At 42.7% G+C, this 22774-nt stretch overlaps 1 protein-coding gene and 1 non-coding gene across 6 annotated transcripts in view; one reads left to right on the top strand and one right to left on the bottom strand.

Annotated features, from left to right (window-relative positions):
• The window catches only part of SLC25A13 (solute carrier family 25 member 13), a 205230-nt gene extending 191644 nt beyond the window's left edge, over positions 1-13586 (bottom strand). For 2 of the 5 annotated variants that reach the window (XM_063634725.1, XM_055272639.2), the window contains exons 1-2: positions 13175-13278; positions 349-502 (exon numbers count right to left, since the gene is read on the bottom strand). In XM_063634725.1, coding sequence (XP_063490795.1) covers positions 349-396 — 48 coding nt within the window. In that variant the 5' untranslated portion in view covers positions 397-502; positions 13175-13278. Of the gene's footprint in view, positions 1-348; positions 503-13174 lie in introns of all 5 variants that reach the window. The other 3 variants (XM_055272642.2, XM_055272640.2, XM_063634731.1) reach the window with 3 other exon arrangements.
• An 8263-nt stretch (positions 13587-21849) lies between these two features.
• LOC129479902 (U6 spliceosomal RNA) lies at positions 21850-21955 on the top strand. The gene has a single exon (XR_008656831.1). It is a non-coding gene; the product is annotated as a U6 spliceosomal RNA (small nuclear RNA).
• The last annotated feature ends 819 nt before the right edge of the window (positions 21956-22774 follow it).

The following is a 22774-nucleotide window of genomic DNA, read 5'->3' as shown; positions in this document are numbered from 1 at the left end:
CACCTGATTGCTGATTTCCAAGCAGCAATGGAACACATTGTTTGGACCTGCTGGGAATTTTGCCCTCTAATGTACCTGGGCTTTTTTAATCGCAAGGGAGAGTTTCTCTAGGTGCCTCCTTTTGAAGCAGTCATAGAGATTTGGGACAGCACAACCCCTGCCAAGGGGACAGCACAACCCCTGCCAAGGTCTGTTCTGACGTTCTGATTCTCCATCACGTGCTCACCTGGCGATTACCCATGCACAACTCCTCAAGTATTTCCAAATTCTCATCATATTACTTTGTTGGGGGATGGAGGGGATTGAGCAAATGGGTTATTAGAAAAACGTTTACAACAAACCACATACATGCAGCAGAAAATCTCCTTCCCCCTTTACTTTGCCATGTGTTGGCATGCCAAGTAAATGGACAATTCAACCAGCAGTGTCTGAATGATATGCAACAGTTACTCTGAGGCATATCTGTGTCCAGAGAAGGTCCTTGTCCTCAAGAGTTTAAAATCTAGGAGGAAACACAAAATAAATCAGCAGCAAAGATCATTTCCCTTCAGAACTTTGACATCATTATCTCACCTAAGCCATTTTTAATGATTCAATAACTGTTATGGGCTGAACTGTGTCCCCCACACCTAATTCATATGTTGAAGTTCCAACCCCAGCCCCTCGGAAGATGACTGGCCATATATGAAGATAGGGTCTTTGAAAAGGTTATTAAGTTAAAATGAGATGCTGAACGGGACCCTAATCCAATAAGACTGGTGTCCTTATACGAAGAAGAAATTAGGATACAGACACAGAGGGAACCACATGAAGACACCCATCTACAAGCCAAGGAGAGAAGGCCTCAGGAGAAACCAACCTTGCTGGGGTCTCGATCTCAGACTTTTAACTTCCAGAACTGTGAAAAAATAAATTTCTGCTGTTTAAGCCATCCAGTCTCTGGTACTTTGTTATGGCAGCCCTAGCAAACTAATACAGTATCTTTTAATATGGTCCCCATATTCCAGCTGTTCCAATTCTTTTCTTTATTTGTTTTTAATCCAGGCTCAAGCATTGTACCTGGTCATCAGGTCTCTTTGGGAGTCGCCTTTATTCCAGCCTTCTTCATTCATAACACTGACATTTTTGAAGTCAAGCCAGAGGTCTTGCGGCATGTCCTACTTTCTGGATTTGTCTGATTGTTTCCTCACAATTACATTCAGATTAAATATTTTTGGCAAGAACACTTTTAGGTTCATGTTGTATACTTCCCATTGCATAATATCAGTCAGTAACATAATGCTAGTTTATCCCATTTGCTGATGATCACTTGGTTGAAGCAGATTTCTCCATTGTAAGGGTACTTTTTCCCCTCTGTAAACAGCAAGTAATTTACTAGGCGATGCATTGAGACAATGGGAATTCCAACAGTCTTTTACTGAAAGGCTTCAGCATCCAATGACAATCCATGCCTGAATCAATTATTACTTGCAGTTGGCAAAGTCAATTTTTTTTCCTTTTTCTAATTCTAGCATAGCTTCTACCTTTATTAGCTAGCATTCTTCAGTAAAGAAAGCTTTATCAGTCTACTCTCCATCTCACTTTGGCTCCTTTTAGGGAGCAATAATTATCACTCATTATGTTGTGTTGGATTTTTTTAATTCAATGTGTTACAATCCCTTTCCAATTAATTTGTCTTCATTGTGGTAAAATATACATACCATAAAGTTTATCATTGAAACCATTTTTAAGTATACAATTCAGTGGTATTAAGTACATTCACAATGTTCTATATCACCATTACCCATTTCATCATCCCGAACATAAACTCTAAAGCCATTAATTAATATCCAATTGAATTTTAATTGCCTTTTTTTATAACAATGATATATACTCATATATAGACATACATACATACCTAATATGCATACATACACATAAGAGTGTGTAAGGAGATCGAGACCACGGTGAAACCCCATCTCTACTAAAAAATACAAAAAATTAGCCGGGCGTGGTGGCGGGCGCCTGTAGTCCCAGCTACTCGGAGAGGCTAAATAATGAAAATCACTTTTAACTCAACGCACCAGGAAGGGCAAATGTTAATATTTAAAGTTAGCTAATTAAAACGATTATGCAAAAAGCTGATGGACTTAAGATGACAACATCTGAAACCACTGACCAAAATGTAATATCACAAGAAACAACCAAGAATTAGGTGCTTCCTCATGTGAGTACCCAGTACCAAGTACCCAGCAATGTGATGGGAAGCCCTAAGCACCATCTAGGAAGTATTCTAGCCAAAACCAAAAAAGACTCTAACTTGATCAAGCTTTTAGATTAAACTGTCACTTGCAGGAAATACTGAGACCAAGCAACACCACAAAGATGTAATCAGCAAAGTCCAAATTGTGGGAAATTACAGGAAAGATGACCCAATTCCCTCATCAAATAAACTGCAAGGAAACAACTAAAAAGGGGGCAGGAAAACCTATAGATTAACAAGATTTAAAAGACGTATCAACCAGCCACGTGTGGACTGTATCTGAGTATTGATTAGAACAAACCAACTATAAAAACTGTAATCTTAGGACATAGGTTTTAGCATTCCTACAGGGGCTTCAAGAAATGGGAAAATAGAACCATAACCCCTTCTGAAAACCGAAGAGAAGAACTCAGACAAATATATATATATATGCCCACCAATACAGAGAAATGAAAAGAAGTATTTCCTTCTGACAAAGGCTAAAAAAAAAAGAAAAGAAACATTTCTGTCTCTGACTGACCTCTATGTTAAACAAACAAATAAACAGGCTCTCTTTTATCCTGCTACCCTGTTGCCATAGCTTTATGGCAAGAAATATGAACCGAGGTTGATATGTCCCATTCACAAACTGCTGTGAAGAATATGAAAATCGAATGAGTCTGGGGTAATACTGGGAAAGTATTAAATTAAAAGTATTGAAAATGCAGCCAAGACCAAGGAGATTTTAGCTGGCTAAAGAGTTTAAATTTTATTCTGCAGGCAACAGAAGCCACACTGCATAGCAAGGTAAATTAAAGAGAGCAATGCAGCACACTGGTTATGTGCTTGGGCTCTGGTGCCAGGCTGCCTGTGTTGAAATCATAGCTCTCCTATTTACAAGCTATGTGATCTTGGGCAAGTTATGTAATCTCTCTGTACCTCAAAGAAATTAACTACTCTGTACAGATGAGTTTCTCAATGTGTATTATGAAGCTGAGAGCACTTACATGTCATAGGATTGTTATGAAGATTGCATTAGTAGATATAAAGTGCTTGGAACAGTGTCTGGCTTTTACAAGTGTTATATAAATATATGCTAATATTATTATTATTATTTGCATAACCTTTTTGAGCCTTAGGTTTCTTTATCTGACAAATGAGGTTATCAACACCTTCCCTGCTACCTTGTAGATGATTATAAAGATCAAATAATGAAGCTTGGGTCTTTATATTATCTGGTTATATTAATCCCTGAAGACTTTGAGCTTCTTGAAAACAAATCTAGTAGCTTACTTGTTTTTGGAAGCCCAGCACAGTGTAGGCACTAACAAACAGTAGTCATCACTACTGCATTTTTTAAAGCTGTTAAGTACTGTACCCATGAACACAGTACTGCTATTATCATGGCAACAAGAGCCAATCTTAGAAAAGTCCTTTGGCAGTCTGGACAGAATGGAGAGGAAGGTATAGGGATGAGATCAAAGGCAAGGGGATCAGTGGGAGCTACAGCAACGGTACAGCTACAAAATAAAGACGACCTGAATTTGAACAGAGAAGATAGGACATACATGCTCCATGGCCATAGAAGGGTTTCACTGATCCACCTCTTTTCCCACATCCAATTTAGGCCGATGGTGTCTCTCCTATCTGCCCATAACAGCTACTTAATTGAACTAACTAGAAACTTTATTAGGAAAGTGAAGCTGCAGGCTGAAGTCAGGAATGACCAAAAAGATGCATTCAGTTATAAGAACTGGTAAGTTCTAGGTCAGCAGAGTTTGAAATATCTTTGAGACAGACAAGTTGAGTTTTCCAGCTCAAACTAAACAGCTAAAAGTGCAGGGCTAGAGCTTGACACAGCCACCCAGGCTGAGGAGTGTCAAGGAGCCAATCCCCATTAAGGGGGCAGGTACTGCAGCAGGAACTGGAGGGAGGAGACGATCTCAGGCACAGCCTTGGGGGACACTAACCTTCCAGGTGTCCAGGCAGAACGAAGAGAAGCCCACAAAGCGCAACACTATTCATAGAAGCAAAGACAGGAAACCAACCTAGGTGCCCATCAATGGTGAATTGCATAAAGAAAATGTGGTATATATCCACCATGGAATACCTTGCAGATATAAAAAAGAACAAGATCATGTCCTTTGCAACAACATGGATGCAGCTGGAGGCTATGATCCTAAGTGAATTAATGCAGGAACAGAAAACCAAATATCACATGTTCTCACTTATAAGTGGGAGCTAAACAATGGGTACTCATGAACACAAAGATGGCAACAATAGACACTGGGGACTACTAGAAGGAGGAGGGAGGGGGACAAGGGTTGAAAAACTAATTATTGGGTACTATGCTCAGTACCTGGGTGATGGGGTCAACTGTACCCCAAGCCTCAGCATCATGCAATATACCCAGGTAACAAATCTGTACATGTACCTCCGGAATCTAAAATAAATGTTGAAATTATTTTTAAAAATGTAAATTTAAAAAAAAAGAAAGTAAGACCCTTCGTTAGATTCAGAAAAAGTGAAAGATTTCTAGATTTTTGCTAAAGTAATGCTTCTCAAAAGGTGCAGCATTCGTGCTGGACCTACATATACCTGACCTGTACAGGGAAGGGAAAAACACTACATTTCTGGCCAAAATTCCTCATTGGTAAACTAGTACATTCTGTTTTGAAGACTAAGGTAAAGTGTACTATCATTCTATATGCATATGTCATGCTGCTAAACACTAAAATAAAAATATATCTTTGCTGGGAAGAAAGAAGATGAAGGAAGAAAGAAGGAGGGAGAAGGAGGAAGAAGGAGGAGAAAGGATGAAGGACGAAGAAGAAGGAAGAAGAAGAAGAAGCAGCTTGCAAAGGAGAATAAAGGGGTAATATGAGAGGCTAGAGGCCAATAATGAGAGGGGACATCATGAAAGCAGATGGCAAGAAAGGAAAGGTAGGACACAGGGTCATGTGAGGCCAGAAATGAGGACAAGCCAACAGGTTTAGAACTGAGGTAACTGGTGACTTTTAGAAGGACATTTAATTTAGTTCATTTCACCCAATTAGAGGGTCTGTCTGGTTAAACAGGCCATGAAAATAGGGTTTGCTCAGTAGTTGTTAAATACTTTGCTAAAGGAATTGTATCACTACACAAAGGCATATCCCCCTCCTTACCGCCAAGCAGAACCAACACGTCTCAGCGTCACACATTCCTCTGTTGCAAGGTCCACCCTAAGGCAAACCCGCAGAGTCTTATGAGGAAATATGTAGGTGTTTATGAGGCAGCAAATGCCAACCAGAGAGGAGGAAGCACTCAGCAGGAATGCCATAATAGATAATCCTCACACATAGTGGAGAACAAAGGGAGGAATGGTTCCGTCTAAGAATTCATCAAAAGCAGAGACTGGTCATGGGACTAAAGGTCCAAGAGACCAAAGCACAGAGGAGTCAGAGCTCCTCTGACAATCTTCTAAAAGAACCCAATATTCAAAAAAGACCTGCTCCCTGACTTTTTCACACTACACATCACCTTTCAACTCTCCCCACACCTTTCCAACCCTATATTTGCTGTAAAGCCGTATGACCTAAGCCAGGGAACACTGGCATCACACGGCCCTGGATGAGGTTAGCTCAAGAGAGGGCTCTGAGACCAGGTTTACTCTTTGTAATGCTTCCCTCCTCCAGCACCTTCTCTGATCACAAAAAACCACTGAGACTCTGCAGGAGACAAATGGAGCTTTCAGTCAATTTTGGGATTAAAACCTCTATTCTAGGATTATCACAAAACTGTATAAACTTGATGCCTAAGCACCCTGGGGACACCAGGCAGGACTAAGACAAAACTGTCAAGAAAGAAGAGAAATTTGGAGAAACCCCTACATACCCCTCCTTTGAACTGACACACCAGGGACTTTAACTTAATCTCACTGCATTCCTTTCTTACTCCAAGAAGGAGCCAGCAGGTCTCTTGAAGCAATGTGCACCAAAATAACAGTGGTTGTCAAGCTTTCAAAAATCCTGAGGCTCAGGCCATACCCAAGTGCAATTCAATCATGATCTCTGGAGTGAGATCCAGGCATTAGTAGTTTTTTATAACAGTCCAGAAGACTTCAACGTGCAGGGAATCACTGGCCTAGAGCAGTGCCAAAAGCAAAGGCACTCATGGGAATTTGGACCAATAACAAATGTTTCTGGGACTCCATTTCTAGGACTCTCCTGGTAAAAGGGGACAGGACTGAGGAGGGAAAGAGTAAAGATCATTGTGTTAACATAAATTCCAAGGCCATCCAGCTCTAACAAGTTAAGAACCCCTAAAACCCAAACAGTGGAGCCACAGATATTTGTTTTAATCATCATCATCATGGTAGCATAAAAACAACTCAAACCTTCTTTCCTCTATTCCTAGCACAAAAACTGATTTGTTTTATTATGATATCACCAAATACTTAGTAGAGTTTTTACCTGGGGAAAAAAAACCCTGCCATTTGAAGAATATCTTTAATAACCTCAATATATTTTATCCTCAATGACAAACCTCTGAAGAGGGTTTTGTGATGGGTGAACAATGTGGAAAACATGGAGGTTAAAAATACAGCCCAAAGCCTGGGCAACATAGCGAGACCCCGGTCTCTAAAAAAAAAAAAAAAAATTAATTAGCTGCGTGTGGTAGTGTGTGCCTGAGGTCCTAGCTACTCAGGAGGCTGAGGTGGGAGGATCTCTTGTATCCAGGAGGTCTAGGCTACAGTGAGCAATAATCACACCACTGCACTTCCACCTGGGTGACAGAGTGAGACCCTGTCCCAAATATATATATATATATATATAATAGTCCAAATCCTAATGGAAACTGGATTAAAGTTTCTACAAAGGTATATGACAGTGGTGACAGTTACACAACTCTGTGGATATATTGAAAACCAATAAATCATATGCTTTAAATGGGTAAATTGTATAGTACTTGAATTATATCTCAATAAAGCAATTAAATAAAAGGTATATGACAATTCCTGTCCTGCAGGGATTTGCGATCTGGTTGGAGAGATGAGAAATACACTTAATAAACACTGAAATGAAGCATATACAGAGTGACAAAGGTGTTCTAAGATAAGAACTACTGGACTGGGATGATCAGGAAATATACACATCCATACCCGATGGCATGCGAACTCTCACACATACACCTTCACAAATGGAACTCTTGGTAAGGCCTGGGAGAGCAGTGCAGAGGTTAAGAGCAGAGACTCTGAAGACACATTGGCAAGGTTCAAATCAAGACTGTAGCACTGACTTGTTGTACAAGCGTGAGAAATTACTTAACCTCCCCTAACTCAGTTTTCTCACCTGTAAGTCGAAGTCAAAAACAGAAAGCACCTACTTCTTAGAATTAAGAAAATTAATTGAGTTACTATTTGTAAGGCTCTTGGAAAAGTACCTGGCATGCAATAAGCACCAGGTAAGGCAGTTCTCAAATAAAAGTCTGCTTTACACTGAGACACCTACCCCCTCCTAAGTCATCTCCCACAACTCTCCCATATACTTTACTCTCTACCACGCTAAACTACCAGGCACACATGGTGGACAGAGTGAGGCCACAGCTGCTGGAGCCAGACTGGCAGGACTGAACCCCAGCTGAATAATTTCCTAATTATCAGATATTATTTATTTTATTTTATTTTATTTTATTTTTTATTTTTTTATTTTTGAGACGGAGTCTCGCTCTGTCACCCAGGCTGGAGTGCATTGGCGCGATCTCGGCTCACTGCAAGCTCCGCCTCCCGGGTTCACGCCATTCTCCTGCCTCAGCCTCTCCGAGTAGCTGGGACTACAGGCGCCCGCCACCACGCCTGGCTAATTTTTTGTATTTTTAGTAGAGACGGGGTTTCACCGTGGTCTCAATCTCCTGACCTCATGATCCGCCCGCCTTGGCCTCCCAAAGTGCTGGGATTACAAGCATGAGCCACTGCGCCCGGCCTATATTTTATTTTATTTTATTTTATTTTATTTTATTTTATTTATTTTTTGAGACAGAGTCTTGCTCTGTCGCCCAGGCTGGAGTGCAATGGCATGACCTCAGCTCACTGCAACCTCCACCTCCCAGGTTGAAGCAAATTCCCCTACCTCAGCCTCCCGAGCAGCTGAGATTACAAGCATGCACCACCATGCCCGGCTAATTGTTTTGTATTTTTAGTAGGGATGGGCCAGATTGGCCAGGCTGGTCTCAAACTCCTGACCTGAGGTGATTCACCTGCCTCGGCCTCCCAAAGTGCTGGGATTACAGGTGTGAGCCACCGTGCCCGGCCCTACTTATCAGATCTTAGGCCACTAACATCACCTCTTGGTATCTCAGAGCCTTCATCTATAAAAAAAGGATGACAGTAACTAACTCAAAAGGCTGAGGCATTAAATGAATCAACAATGAAACACATTTGGAACTGAATTTTAAATGAATCAACAAGGAAACACATTTGGAACTGAATTTGGTATCTAGTAAGCACTCAGTAAGTGTCAGCTGCTTTTAGCTTTTATTACCTGCTGTTACCTAAATGTAGCCTGTGCTCTCACCTCCCAGCCCTTCATTTGTTTCCAGCCACTGGATTGGATCTTTACTCTTCCCCATCCATTCCTTCTGAAATACTAGCACTTTTCAGAAGACTTCCCTCACCTCCTCAGAAATGGGCTCTTCTCCTACTGCTCCCACAAACCTTGTAGTAGGGCATTTCCATCAGAGAACTTAGCCCCCTGGAATGGTTTTGGTTTTCTTGAACACCAAAATGGAGTCCAATTCATTTCATTTATTTTATTTTATTATTTTATTTTACTTTATTTTATCTTATTTTATTTTTTTGAGACAGGATCTCGTTCTGTAACCCAAGCTGGAGTACAGTGGTGCTATCTCAGCTCACTGCAACCTCTGCCTTCTGGGCTCAAGTGATCCTCCTGCCTTAGCCTCCCAAGTAGCTGGGACCACAGATGCGTGCCACCATGCCCAGCTAACAATTCATTTTACTATTCTCAGTTTAGTCCCATTTGCAACACTGGAAAGAACACAATACACATAAATGAATCAATGATCACAGCAACAACTCATCCAAGAATGAAAAGTCAATACAAAGTGTACTAGTCCTACAGACCAAATTGTCATTATTATTAATGCGTTAATGTGCCCCCAAATTTCCTTCTTTTAGTTCTAGGCTAATTTCACCCAAATTATTGGTCTGTGTTCAGTTTTACCCCAGAACATCTCACAGGTTTGAACTCAAGGGAGCATATTCTAACTTTTAGTAGGTTCATATAGTTTAATTATACCATTTGTAACGCATAAATTTAACCAATGACGAAGAAGAAAGCTCTCCTTTAACCAAGAAAAGGGCAGAGATGAAGAAAAGGGTGACCTCTCAATTACCACCTTTTAAAACTGTTTTTTATGGAGCTGGCAGTTTTGGGAAATGTTTAAAAGAAATATTCAAACAACACAAATAGTACAGGCAGATCTAACAAGGGAACCCACAAGGATTATTCCTACAAAAGTAGGCAGCAAGAGAATGGACACTTTTTGAGTTAATCTCAGAATAATAAGAGTTTTAGATTAATGTTCATTCACGAAAGAAAACAAACACTTATTGAACCATTAACTAGTAATCTTCATGGCAAAATTCAAAATAAAAAGCAGCCAAAGACTGGATTCTCCATCTCCCCATTAAAACTATTTAAAGGAAGGTCATGAATAATTAGTTGTATTTAAATAAGTATAAAGACCAAAGAAAAAAAGAGGAGATCAGAAAACTAATTGCTAGTTGTGGCTACATCTATCCAGAAAATATCAAATCTGCTTAAATATTCAAATAATTTGTCACAGTGAGTGCAGTGAGTGTTGGAATTCTCCTAGAGTTGCTGAGTCCCCAGAGTCTCAGCCCAATTTCCTAACACTCCATTGAGGTGAAGTCCTCTCCTATCCAGGCTCCTCACCTTTTAAGAGGGAATGCCAACCCTATTCCTACGGCTCTGTGTTCAGCTGGCAACACAGAATAGCTATGTTCCAGGGAAAAGGCAAGGAACACAGCCTTTAACTCAGGCTGCCAACAGAATCAACCGATAAAGATGATGCCCAAAGGCAGCTCAATAAGGGACATTCTTGGAATAAGTTAGACCAGCAGCTTCATTGAGGGACCTTTTAAGGCCACATTTACTGCACTGCCATTGAGTTATAATGAAGGACATGATAAGAAATGGCCTTACGTAACCCACAGACATATATCTGTGGTCACAAGGTAGTTTCAAATGCAGTTCACTCACAGCATATAAAAGAAACTGCTCGGCCAGGCGCGGTGGCTCACGCCTGTAATCCCTGCATTTTGGGAGGTTGAGGCAGGCAGATCACGAGGTCAAGAGATCCAAGACCAGCCTGGCCAACATGATGCTGGCCTACTAAAAATACAAAAACTAGCTGGGCATGGTGGTACGTGCCTGTAGTCCCAGATATCTAGGAGGCTGAGGCAGAAGAATCACTTGAACCCAGAAGGCAGAGGTTACAGTGAGCCAAGATCACGCCACTGCACTCCAGCCTGGGGACAGAGCAAGACTCCATCTCAAAAAAAAAAAAACTGCTCTCAGAGAACAGTATAAGGAGACTTCTCTCCCAAGTAAATGACCTCACTGATCATTTCCTCTTTGCTTTGGCGGGAGAAAATGCAATCACCTCTAGTAAGCACATAGTGTTCCACTAACCTTAGTCCTGGCTTTGTCTTACTTTCCCTTTGTCCTGTTTTTCCCATCTACTTGGACTTGATTTTTATAATCTTGTTGGATTGCAAAATAAGTATATACAATGTGAGCCATCAGATATCACAGAAAGAGGTGAGTGCAAATGAAGACATAAACAAAAACACAAGCTCCCAAGTAGTAAAAATGAACATTTCATTTTCCTTGACTCAATACTTAGCTAAAAATCAACTGCCCTTGATAATGTGATACTTCTACTATTATGTAGAAGTACAACCAAAGAGTTGAACTAACTTCCATATCACTTACTTTATGTTTTTTTTGTTGTTGTTTTTTGTTTTTGAGACAGGGTCTCGCTCTGTTGCCGAGACTGGAGTGCAATGGCACAATCTCGGCTCACTGCAATCTCCGCCTTCTGAGTTCAAGCGATTCTTCTGCCTCAGCATCCTGAGTAGCTGGGATTACAGGTGCCCACCATCACACCTAGCTTTTTTGTATTTTTAGTAAAGACAGGGTTTCGCTACGTTGGCCAGGCTGGTCTCGAACTCCTGGCCTCAACTGACCCACCCACCCCAGCCTCCCAAAGTGCTGGGATTACAGGCATGAGCCACAGCACCAGGTCACTTATTTTACTTAATATTACTCAAGCCTTATACTCCATTTCTATGCACACATCTCAATTTATGTTCCTCAATTACCTTATCGCCTAATAAAGTATTTACATCACCTGCAGATACAAAACTAACAGTAAAGAATGGGTACTTAGTCCCACCTACTCTAGGGAATTAGTTCATACCAAGCCTTGTACCTTGGTTGCATGCAAATTTAATGCAAAAAAAAGGTCAAGGGCTATTGGGCTTGAAAGGGTTAAGGTAGCTTCCAAAATTGAATCCTAGTGATGCTTAGAGACACTGGTGAAAAGTTATAGATATACACACGCACACCTGGGTGTTTATATGCACACATGTATGAGCCCACACACCCAGAGTACTTTCCTAAGGATGAAACTCAGAGTAATTACAGAAAAGAGAAAAGCCACTTAGGCCACAGAGACTAACAACATGAAGAAGCCTACGGATTTGGGGAGCCTGGAGAGACTTAAGTCATAGAACAGCATTTAAATGTATTTGTCTGCTTACAATTTCCATTGCAAATGTGATTAGTTTGCTTGAATAAATAGGAATATGATGTGTTGGCCATGTTTTCCTCTTGAGGGTTATCACAGAGTTTTGATTAAGGACAAATGTTTGAAATGTTAGGTATATTAAGTTCACTGCACTTAAAAAGAGCTAAGAAGTTGTATAGGCTTGATTAGAGGGCTGCCTTCGTGAACTTAAATTAAAAGCAATAAATTCCAAATGACTCAAGTGATTGGGACTAAATATGGTATTCTACCAGAGAAGTTAAAATGCAGTCCAAAGAGAATGAAATGGTGTCCAGGTTTCAAGAAATGGTGAAAGAGGAAAGGTCAAGTGTTGGAGTTGCCTTTCCTCTGGGTTAGTGAATGATTCACATTACACAGAATCCCTTTCAAGTACAACTTCACAGGAGTGACAGGCTCCCAGGACAATCTGTTCCATCGTTTCCAAAAGAAGCCTCTCAAATGCTCCGAGGCGGGTATCTAAGTGTTGTCAGATGGAGAGAGGGAGGGGGAAGATGGGAATGATGGGAAAACGGGGAGGGGGAGAGTCCCTGGACTTTTTATTCACAAAGGCGCAGGCCAAGTCTCCCAGGCAGTTTCCAAAACGGAAGTCAAAGTGACTTCCCTACCCGCGGGAGGGCGGAGCCCTTGAAACGTAATAGGATCAGGCTTCAGCCCGGGCTGTGGCCCCTGGAAGAAGCCGGAGTCAACAACCAGCGGGGTCAGGAGCAGGAGCGCACTGGGAAGGTCGAGAGGACCGCCAGCGCTTGCCTGCCCAGGTTGCACCAGGCCCCAGTCGCGGCCGCTCCTCCTCGTGGGCCCTGGCTCAGCCCCGTCAGGCACCAACTTCCCTCCCGGGCCAAGTGGGAGTGTCCGGCCCGCAAAGTTTCCGCTGCGAGGTAGGGCCTCGGTCTCTGCACCGGCCGCCTGTGCTGCCCGGGAGGAGTGGCCCCCTCCCTCCCGCAGCTGCAAGGTGGAACGGCTGCCCGGCACCCCATTTTGCTCCGCCTGTGGCACCAACCCAGACACGTGAGCGCCCGAGCTTCTCGCGCCCCCAGGCTGATCCGGCAGGCGCGCTCCCCCCGGCCTCGGGCCCGCGGTTACCTTGGCGGCCGCCATGATTCGCCCCGGTTGCGGGCGACTGCGTGACCCACTCACTGGCTGGCTGGCGTTTGGGGCCCGGCCGGCTCACTTCCAGTCCCGGCGGCGGCGGCGGGGGCGGCGATACGGCCCGGCAGCGTGCGCGCCTGGCCTGCCTCCCCACGCCCTCCCGCCGGCGCGGGTCATGCGGATGCAGCCCGCCCATTGGCTGGGCCCAGCCTTGGCCGCCTGGGTGCGCGTGATCCAGCGGCCTCTGCCCTGCAGCCGGGGAGGGCTCAGAGCCCGGGGCAGCGGCGGGACAGGGACACGTGAGCCCCGCTGCGCTGTCCAGCAGCGGCGGCCTCTGCGGCGTGGGCAGAGGTACCTTGGCCGTGTGCAAGCCCATTGCCTGTGGGCAGGCGGCCCCACCAGGGAAGCTGCTGACTTCTGCTGATACCAGGGGCTACCGATGGGAGGGGCAAGTAACGATAGATGGTGCACAGCCTGGGGAAGTTGAGAACTCCACTAGGACACATACTTTGCTGGATTTTTTTTCCCCTGTGCGTTCCCTTTGAAGGGGCTCCACTTTACACTGGATCCAAAAAGACTTTGATCCAAAAGCATTGACTTAGAAGGCGAGATTGTAAATATTGCTGGCACGCCTACTTTTAGATCAAAATCGGTAAACTCTTAAGAACCCAACAGGTGAATGTCGTGCAGAACGTACATTCATGGAACTACTCCATTTCAGCCCTACCTGTTAAAACGGTAGAAGTCAAAAGGCCTGGGGTCAAAAGACTTCCCCCAAATAGGCCCTACTAAAATAAATAAACCAGCATTTTAATGAAAATTTGCTTATATGACCTCCAGGCCTTATTCCTCTTCAAAAGATTTCATTCTTTTGTCCTTGTAATCAAAATTTATAAGACAGTGGTGATCAGGGAAAAGGACTTTTAATGTATTGTAGGTTGTGAATGTAATATGTCAGCAAAAAGCACTTATTACTAATCAGTTTAATTCATTAACATTGACTGAGTGCCTTCCTACTATGTGCTAGGCACTGTGCTTGGTGCTGGAAACCCCGAAATGACTTAAGAGCTGGTTCCAACCGTTAAAGAGCTTCAGGGCTATTGGGAAAGAGACACATAAATGTTTACTTCAGTATAACCTGTTAAGGCAGCAGACTGCTCCCAGGGCACAATAAGAATACTGAGAATTCTCACGCTGCTATGAAGAAATACCTGAGACTAGGTAATTTATAAAGAAAAAGAGATTTAATTGACTCAGTTTCGCATGGTTTGGGAGGCCTCAGGAAACTTACAGTTGTGGTGGAAGGCACGTCTTCACCAGGTCGCAGGAGAGAGAATGAGTGCCAAGCAAAGGGGGGAAAGCCCCTTGTAAAACCATCAACTCACTATCACAAGAACAGCATAGGAGTAACCACCCCCATGATTCCGTTGTCTCTCACCGGGTCCTTCCCATGACATGTGGGAAGTATGGGAACTACAATTTAAGATGAGATTTGGGTAGTGACACGGTCAAACCATATCAAAAGGTAACTTGATCTTGAGCTATGGGACTGGGGCAGTGGCAGGACTGGTGGAAGGAGTCTGGCCCAGCAGGTAGGGGCTGTGTCATGGTGGGTCTTAGGTGCCTTGCTGAAGGGTATGCACCTTAAGTGAAGGGTTTTAAGTCAGGAAGCAGCATGGCTAGGTTTTTGTTATAGAAAGATCTCTCTATGGTCTGAATGTGCCCCCCAAACTTGATGTGTTGGATACAATCTCTAATGCATCAGTGTTGGAAGGTTGGGTCCTTGGGGAGGTATTTTCATCACAAGGGCTCTGCCCTCATAAATGGATTAATGCTGCCATAAAAAGAGATTTGGGGAGTGGGTTCACTCTCTCTTGCTCTTCTGTTCTTTTGCCATATAAGAACATAGGATTCCTCACCTTTGAAGGACACAGTATTCAAAGAGCCATCTTGGAAGCAGAGAGACCAGGCCATAACCTGCCAGCACTTTGATCTTGGACTTCCTAGCGTCTAGAACTATGAGAAACACATTTCTGTCCTGTTCTTCTAGTCTCAGGAATTCCCTTACAGCAACACAAAATGGACTAAAACACTGCTTGCAGTATGGAGGATGGCTTCCAACTGAACTACCAGGATATCCAGACGAGACAGGCTGGGGATGGGCTAGGACTAGAGGAATATATAGAAGGTAAAATTAGTGGGGTTGGGAGGGAAAAAGGGAGTTGTGCCATATTGCACATAGACTTGTGGTATGGGTGTCTGGAAAAACACCTGAGATTGGTAATTCAAGAGGAGTGTTTTGAGGTGTGTGAGTCTGTCTGTAAGGAGAATGTATGTCCAACATACAAATTATGTTGTAGAAGCTTAAGAAAGAAGCATTACAGAAAGAAGCAACTATTTAACCTACTCTCAAAAGGTTCAACAAAGCCCGGAAGACTTGACCATGTTCATAGGCAGAGAAGAAAGATCAGCAAAAAGTAAAAAAAAAAAAAAAAAAGACAAAAGGAAAACCAGGAGAATTGTTAGAGAAAATTATGACAAGGGGACAAGTCTGAAGCTCCTGTGGAGGATGGCCCCAGCTGCTACAAGGGGAGTGTAAAAGGAGGTGAGAAAATACAACCTCATGTAAAGAACAAAATTACATCATGTACCACATATTTATTTTTAAGGGCATCACTAAAGCTCTCCTTTTATAATGTAAATGAAATAAAAAATTTTTAATGTAATAAATATACATAAAATGTACCATCTTGACCGTTTTTAAATGTACAGTTTAGTAGTGAAATACTTTCACATTGCTGTGCAGCCGATCTCCAGAACTCTTTTCATCTTGCAAAACTGAAACTCTGTACTCATTAAACAACCACTCCATCTCCCAACCCCCTGACAACCACCATTCTACTTTGCTCCTATAAATCTGACTACTCTAGGTACCTAATAAATGGAATCATATGGTATTTGTGTTTTGTAGCATAATGTCCTTAACCTTCATACATGTTATAGCGTGTGTCAGAATTTCCTTCCTCTTCAAGGTTGAACAATATTCCATTAATTTTTTTAATAGAAAAAGAATCACAAGTCCATTATACTTTTTCTTGACATTTTTGAAAATTCAGAAAATCATAGTAATGGCCAAAAAAATCACTGACAATCCTATCAATAGAGTTAGCCATTGTTAACATTCTACTGTATTTTGTCATGTCTTGCTGTGCTTATGTGTGTGTATCAAGACATATTTATTTTACTTTATTTTTTGTTTTTGTATTTCTTGAGACAGGGTCTCACTCTGTTGCCCAGGCTGGAGTGCAGTGGCATGATCTCAGCTCATTGTAACCTCCTCCTCTTGGGCTCAAAGGATCCTCTCACTTCAGCCTCCCAAGTAGTTGGAACCACAGGCATGCGCTGCCATACCTGTCTAAATTTATATTTTTAGTAGAGATGGGGTTTTGCCATGTTGCCCAGGCTGGTCTCAGACTCCTGGGCTCAAGCAATCCTCCTGCCTCAGCTTCCTAAAGTGCTGGGACTACAGGCATGAGTCATTGTGCCTGGCCTATTTTGTTTATGTATTTATTTTTAAGACTGTTGCCCAGGTTGGAGTGCAGTAGCGTGATCTCAGCTCACTGCAGCCTTGATCTCTGGGGCTCAGTCGATCCTCCCATTTCAGCCTCCCAAGTAGCTGCAACCACAGGCACACACCACCAGCTAATTTTTGTATCTTTTGGTAGAGATGGGGTTTCGCCAGGTTGCCCAGCCTGGTCTTGAACGACTGGACTCAAGCGATCCACCCACCTTGGCCTCCCAAAGTGCAGAAATTATAGGCATGAACCACCCCCTGACCATATTTTTGCATTTAAAATAATGAATTATACTCTGTGTTAGTTTCCTGTGGCTGCCATAACAAATTACCACAAACTTGGTAGCTTAAAACAATAGAAATTTGTTCTCTTACCATTATGAAGGCCAGATGTCCAAAGTGAGTCTTGTGGGGCTAAAATCAAGGTGGCAGCAGGACTGTTCTCTCTCAGAGGCTTTACAGAGAATGATGTTTCTTTGTCTTGTCTAAGGGCTCATGGCACCCTTCTTCACCTTCAGAGTCAATGAGCATAGCACCATATCTCTGACTCTGCTTTTATCACATGGCCTCTTCTGTCTGTCTGTAACCTTCCTCTACCTCCTTTTTATAAGGACATGTGTGATTGCATTTAGAGCCCACCTAGATAATCCAAAGTACTCTCTCCACCTCCAGATACTTAATTTGATCACATCTGCCAAGTCTGTACTGCATGAAGTACCATTCAAAATCTCCAGGGATTAGGATCAGGACATGGACATATTTAGAGGGGCTATCATTCAGTTTACCAAACCTACCACACTATGGATACATATTGTAAAAGTATATTTCAATTTACATTTGGAGTCATACTTAGTTGATTAAGCTCCCCTCTTCATTCTAGAATTCCTCAAAATATGAAACTTTAAAAATGTTAAACTGTCATGAACCTAGAAATAAAGAAGTCAAAGATGCTCCCTGGGTTCCATTTCACCTGTAAATAATAGCATGATGTGAAACATCATCTAAGAAGATAAAGTGTGAACTGGCTAGGCATCTTCCATTTTTTCTTATCATTACAGGCTTACGTGCCCTCCTGATATTTGTCCCTCTTCACTATTCCCAGATTACCCTCTTTCCTACCATTAACAGTAGCTGGCACTGAATTTTTACTGAAAAGGCCCTGTTATGGATTAAATGGTGTCATCCAAAAGTCTTAACCCCCCAGTACCTATGTATTAGTTTGTTCTCATGCTACTAATAAAGGCATACCCAAGACTGAGTAATTTATAAAGGAAAGAGGTTTCATTGACTCACAGTTCAGCATGGCTGGAGAGGCCTCAGGAAACTTACAATCATAACAGAAGGGGAAGCAAACATGTCCTTCACGTGCGGCAGAAAGGAGAAGTGCTGAGCAAAGGGGAAAAGCCCGTTATAAAACCATCAGATCTCATGAGAACTCACTCATTATCACTCATTATCATGAGAACAGCAGCATGGGGGTAACCTCCCCCATGATTCAGTTACCTCCCACCAGGTCCCTCCCACAACATGTGGGGATTATGGGAACTACGATTCAAAATGAGATTTGGGAGGGGACATAGCCAAACTATACCAGCCTCCAATTGTGACTTTATTTGGAAATTAAAGTTGTAATTAGTTGATTTCATACTACAGTAGGTTGGGTCCTTAATCCATTATAAACTGGTGTTTTTGTAAGAAGACACAGAGATACTCTGGGAGAGTACCATGTGTTAACAAAGGCAGAGATTAGACGGATGCAGCTGCAAGCCAAGGAATGCCAGGAATCAACAACCATCCCCAGAAGTTAGCAGGAGGCAAGGAAGGATGCTACCCAGAGTCTCAGAGGGTTCGTGGCCCTGCTGACAACTCAGTTTGTGACTTCTATCCTCCAAAACTGTTAGAGAATAAATTTCTGTTGTGTGAGGGCACCCAGTTTGTGGTACTCTGTTAAAATTGCCCTGGGAAACAAGTACAGGCCCCAAAGCCACCTGTGTTTTATAGCACCGTATGCCAACCTTGTCGGCTGGGAAAGCAGCCAACTCAAATCATGGGGAATGCTATATGCAAACAAGGCACACAGCTTAAGCATGAGCCCAAGCCATGGGAGTTCAGAAGAGTGACTAACATGGCCCGCTCTGAGCTTTCACCTTTTCCAGAATACCTGTGCCTTGTAGATGCCCTTTGACCATACTCTTAAGCTATCTTATTCTCTTCAACTTCATTTAAAACAAACAAGAAGACAAAGTCACCATTACTACTACCAGCATGCTCCCCAGATTAGATTCCTAGAAAGGATATCCAGCAAGAATGCTTGCCAAGCGCATCATTGACTCGAAATTTTAGACAACTAACTACGGATTGCAATAATGATTCCTTGTGTGGATTGCAGTTTGCAAAGGTAATGCCAGGGCTGTTAAAGGACATGGTGTGACAGAGCTAAAGGAGCACCATGTCAATAAGAAGCTCCCAAATTCTGACCTTACAACTGAGACTCTGCAACTGAAGGACACAGAGAGGCTGTCTGTTGCATTCATTTGGGTCTGGAATCCTGCCAAGTGTCAGATCACACATGACAAGACTTCCCTAAGAAGGGAGTAAAGGTAGATCAGAAATGAATATGACCTAGCTTCTTAGTAGATCCAAAGGAGAGAGCTGTGCCAACATTTTAGAGTTAAGAGGGAAGGAAGGGGAGGTAGGAAGTGAGTCAGGATGAGGAAACATAAGACACCTTGGGAAAGTGTAACTGAAAACAAATCCCCAAAGCTTTGAGATAAAATGCTCTGAGAGCAAATGCTTAAACAAGCTAGTTCCTGAGAGCAGAGCAGGGCTGTGTTGCTTTCTGGAGGTTCAAGGAGAGAATCCCTTTCCCTCCCCTTTTCAGTTTCCAGAGTCTATCTACATTCCTTGGTTCTTCACCCACTTTCTCCATCTTCAAAGCCAGCAGCAGAGAGTCTAGTTCTCATATCACATCACTCTCATCTCATTTTCTGCCTCCCTCTTCCACATCTAAGGATCCACGTGATTGCACTGGGCTCACCCTGATAATCCAGGGTAGCCTCTCAATGTTAGGGTCAGTTGACTTGTGTATTAGTTTGCTAGAGCTGCCAAAATAAAATACCAGAGACCAGATGGCTTACACAACAAAAATTCACTGTCTCACATTTCTGGAGGCTGGAGTCTGAGGTCAAGTGTCAGCAGAGTTGCTTCCTCCTGAGGCCTCTCTTCTGGGCTTGCAGATGGCCATCTTCTCCCTGTGTCTTCTCTCTGTGCATATCTGTGTCCTAGTCTTTGCATATAAGGACACCAGTCATATTGGATTAAGACCCATCTTAATGACCTCATTTTAACTTAATTATCTCTGTGAAAACTCTATCTCCAAATACAGTTACCTTTCAAAGTACTGAGGGGTTAGAACTTCAACATAGGAATTTTAGGAGGACAAAATTCAACCCGTAACAATTAGCAACTTTAAATATATCTGCTATCTGAATTATCTTTTGCCATGTAGTATATTCATAGGTTCCAGGGATTGGGACGTGGGCATATTTGGGAAGCCATTATTTTGCCTAACACACCTTGTCCTGAAAATGTTGCCAATGTCCATAGCAAACCTTAGAGAAGTATTAGTTCTTTGAGTAGAATATTTGGTTTAACCACAGTCCTATATGAGCCCAGTAAAGTAAAACTGACTCCTCAGGGGAATTGCAGCAAAAGTCTTTAAAGAGGTCAAACCCAGTTTCTTTGACCCAGAACCAGAATCCCCCTTGGTCTTGCACCAAGCCTAAGTCTGTGTTTACGAGTCTGGCTAAGGTCCCTGGGCCCAGCAATACCACTCAAGGCAGTGACAAATCAAGCTTAGGCCACCCTGGTTTCTCAGTGCACTCAGAGGCATATATCAGAACGGGCAGGTGCTTCAGCAGCCCATCATGTGACCAATAAGAAGGAGCAGCAGCCAGAGATGTACACAGTGAGCTCTTGGACCCTGGCCATCTCACAGCAAGGGACATTTCTTTTAAGTATAGCAGTTCCTTTTGTAAGAATTCCTGAAATTTTATCACAAGTCCTACAAAATTTTAAGAAATTAAGTGTTAAGTAAAATAATCTTACCAAAACTGGTTTAAGGAAGGAGACCTGTGTTTTTATAAAAAACATTGTATTCAAATATTATTTCTCTCTTTTGTATTCTCCTTTACAATTAATCATGATGTTAAAAGAAAGAGAAAGGGAGAGAGAGAGAGAGAGAGAGAGAGACTGGCTCTTATTATTTCCCCATCAATCTCTGTCTGTCTAAATAACCTAAGCTAGCATGGTGAATTAGAAATCAGACAGATTTTTATTTGAGGCCCACCTCTGCTATTTATGGCTATGCAACCTTTTGTCAGTTATTAACTTCTCTGAGCCTCAGTCTTCTGATTTGTTAAGCAGAGATTTAGAAAAATCCATTTTGCAAAGTTGCTGTGATATTAAATGTACATAAATCATCTGATACATAGGAATCTATTATAAATTCTACTAATAATACTAGAATGAGGTCAGAGCTACTGTTTCTTAAGATGCCTTCCAGCTAACCTTCTAGTATTCTGCTACACAGATGAAGACCATTTACACCTAGGCTTGCTTTCCCAGGATCTTTCTAAAGCAGAAAGGGGAGGAGGGCAGAGAAAGGGAGGGAGATAGATCCATTTTAGAAGTGGAAAAATCTACTTTTGAAGCTGGAAATTTAAACTCGGAAAAAGTGGAGAACATGAAAGCACTTGAGTATTTAAGAACAAACTATTAGTGTTAGCGGTAGCTTTCCAATTGGAAGATACTGGGCCAGACTATTCATGTCTGAACTTGTTTGTCAGTTGGATACAATCACAACTCTAGCCTCAGGGTTGCTAGCCTTTGCAGCACATTCGTTTATTTCCTGCTGCTACTGCCTGAGTCCATTAAGAACCCACTGCTAGAAATGGAGGTAGCACATCCAGTCTCCAACGACTCTTGCAGGTGGCAGAGCTAATTCTTTTTAGGTTGCAATGCAACAAAGAAGATCTTGAAACAGCAAAATTTAAGATTGAAATGAAACTCACCATTATATCAAAAGAGACAGAAGGTGCTTGCTTTGGCAGCACATATACTAAAATTGGAATAATACTGAGAAGATTAGCATGGCCCCTGCCCAAAGATGATAGGCAATCCACAAAGCGTTTCATATTTTTTATTAAAAATTAAACATAAAGAGACTGGCCAGGTGCGGGGGCTCACGCCTGTAATCTCAGCACTTTGGGAGGCCAAGGTGAGCGAATCAGCTGAGGTCAGGAGTTTGAGGCCAGCCTGGCCAACATGGTAAAAGCCCGTCTCTACTAAAAATACAAAAATTAGCTGGGTATGGTGGTGCAGGCCTGTAGTCCCAGCTACTCCGGAGGCTGAGGCTGGAGAATTGCTTGAACCTAGGAGGCAGAGGTTGCAGTGAGCCGAGATTGCGCCACTGCACTCCAGCCTGGGCAGCAGAGTGAGACTGAATCTCAAAAAAAAAAAAAAAAAAAAAAAGAGAGAGAGAGAGACAGAAGAAAGAAAATTCTAGCTGAATGTCCAGCTCCCTTCTGCAAGACTCCGCATAATGTGGCCCCAGCTGCCTCTCAGGCCCTCCTGTCCCTTACTTCTGTTCCTCCAGTTCCTCAGCAGGCCAATCCCTTCCTGGCCCTGGGGTTCTGCACTTGCCAGCCCCTCAGCCTGGAGCCCCATCAGCCCCTCTCTACATCATCTTTCTCATCCTTCAGGTCCTCAAGAATACCTTCTCTGACCGCCCTTTCTAAAGCAGGAACCTCCTTGTCATTATCTCTGCATCCCATTTCTGACCTTTTTAGCACATATCACAGTGAGTAATTACTTTTGGTTTGTTGTTTACTTAGCTTTGCTGTCAGGAGACAACATTGGAAAGTCTGACTGGGGCTAGGTGGGGAAGGTGAGTGGCCTGTACTTCTGGAGTAGGTCCTGTGACTTTCTATTGGTAAATGACGTGAATCATTAGCTCTGTC

Source organism: Symphalangus syndactylus, chromosome 3, assembly GCF_028878055.3.
Source record: "Symphalangus syndactylus isolate Jambi chromosome 3, NHGRI_mSymSyn1-v2.1_pri, whole genome shotgun sequence".
Taxonomy (NCBI): domain Eukaryota; kingdom Metazoa; phylum Chordata; class Mammalia; order Primates; family Hylobatidae; genus Symphalangus; species Symphalangus syndactylus.
Note: the sequence above shows the minus strand (reverse complement) of the source record. Positions and strands in the feature narration are given on the sequence as shown.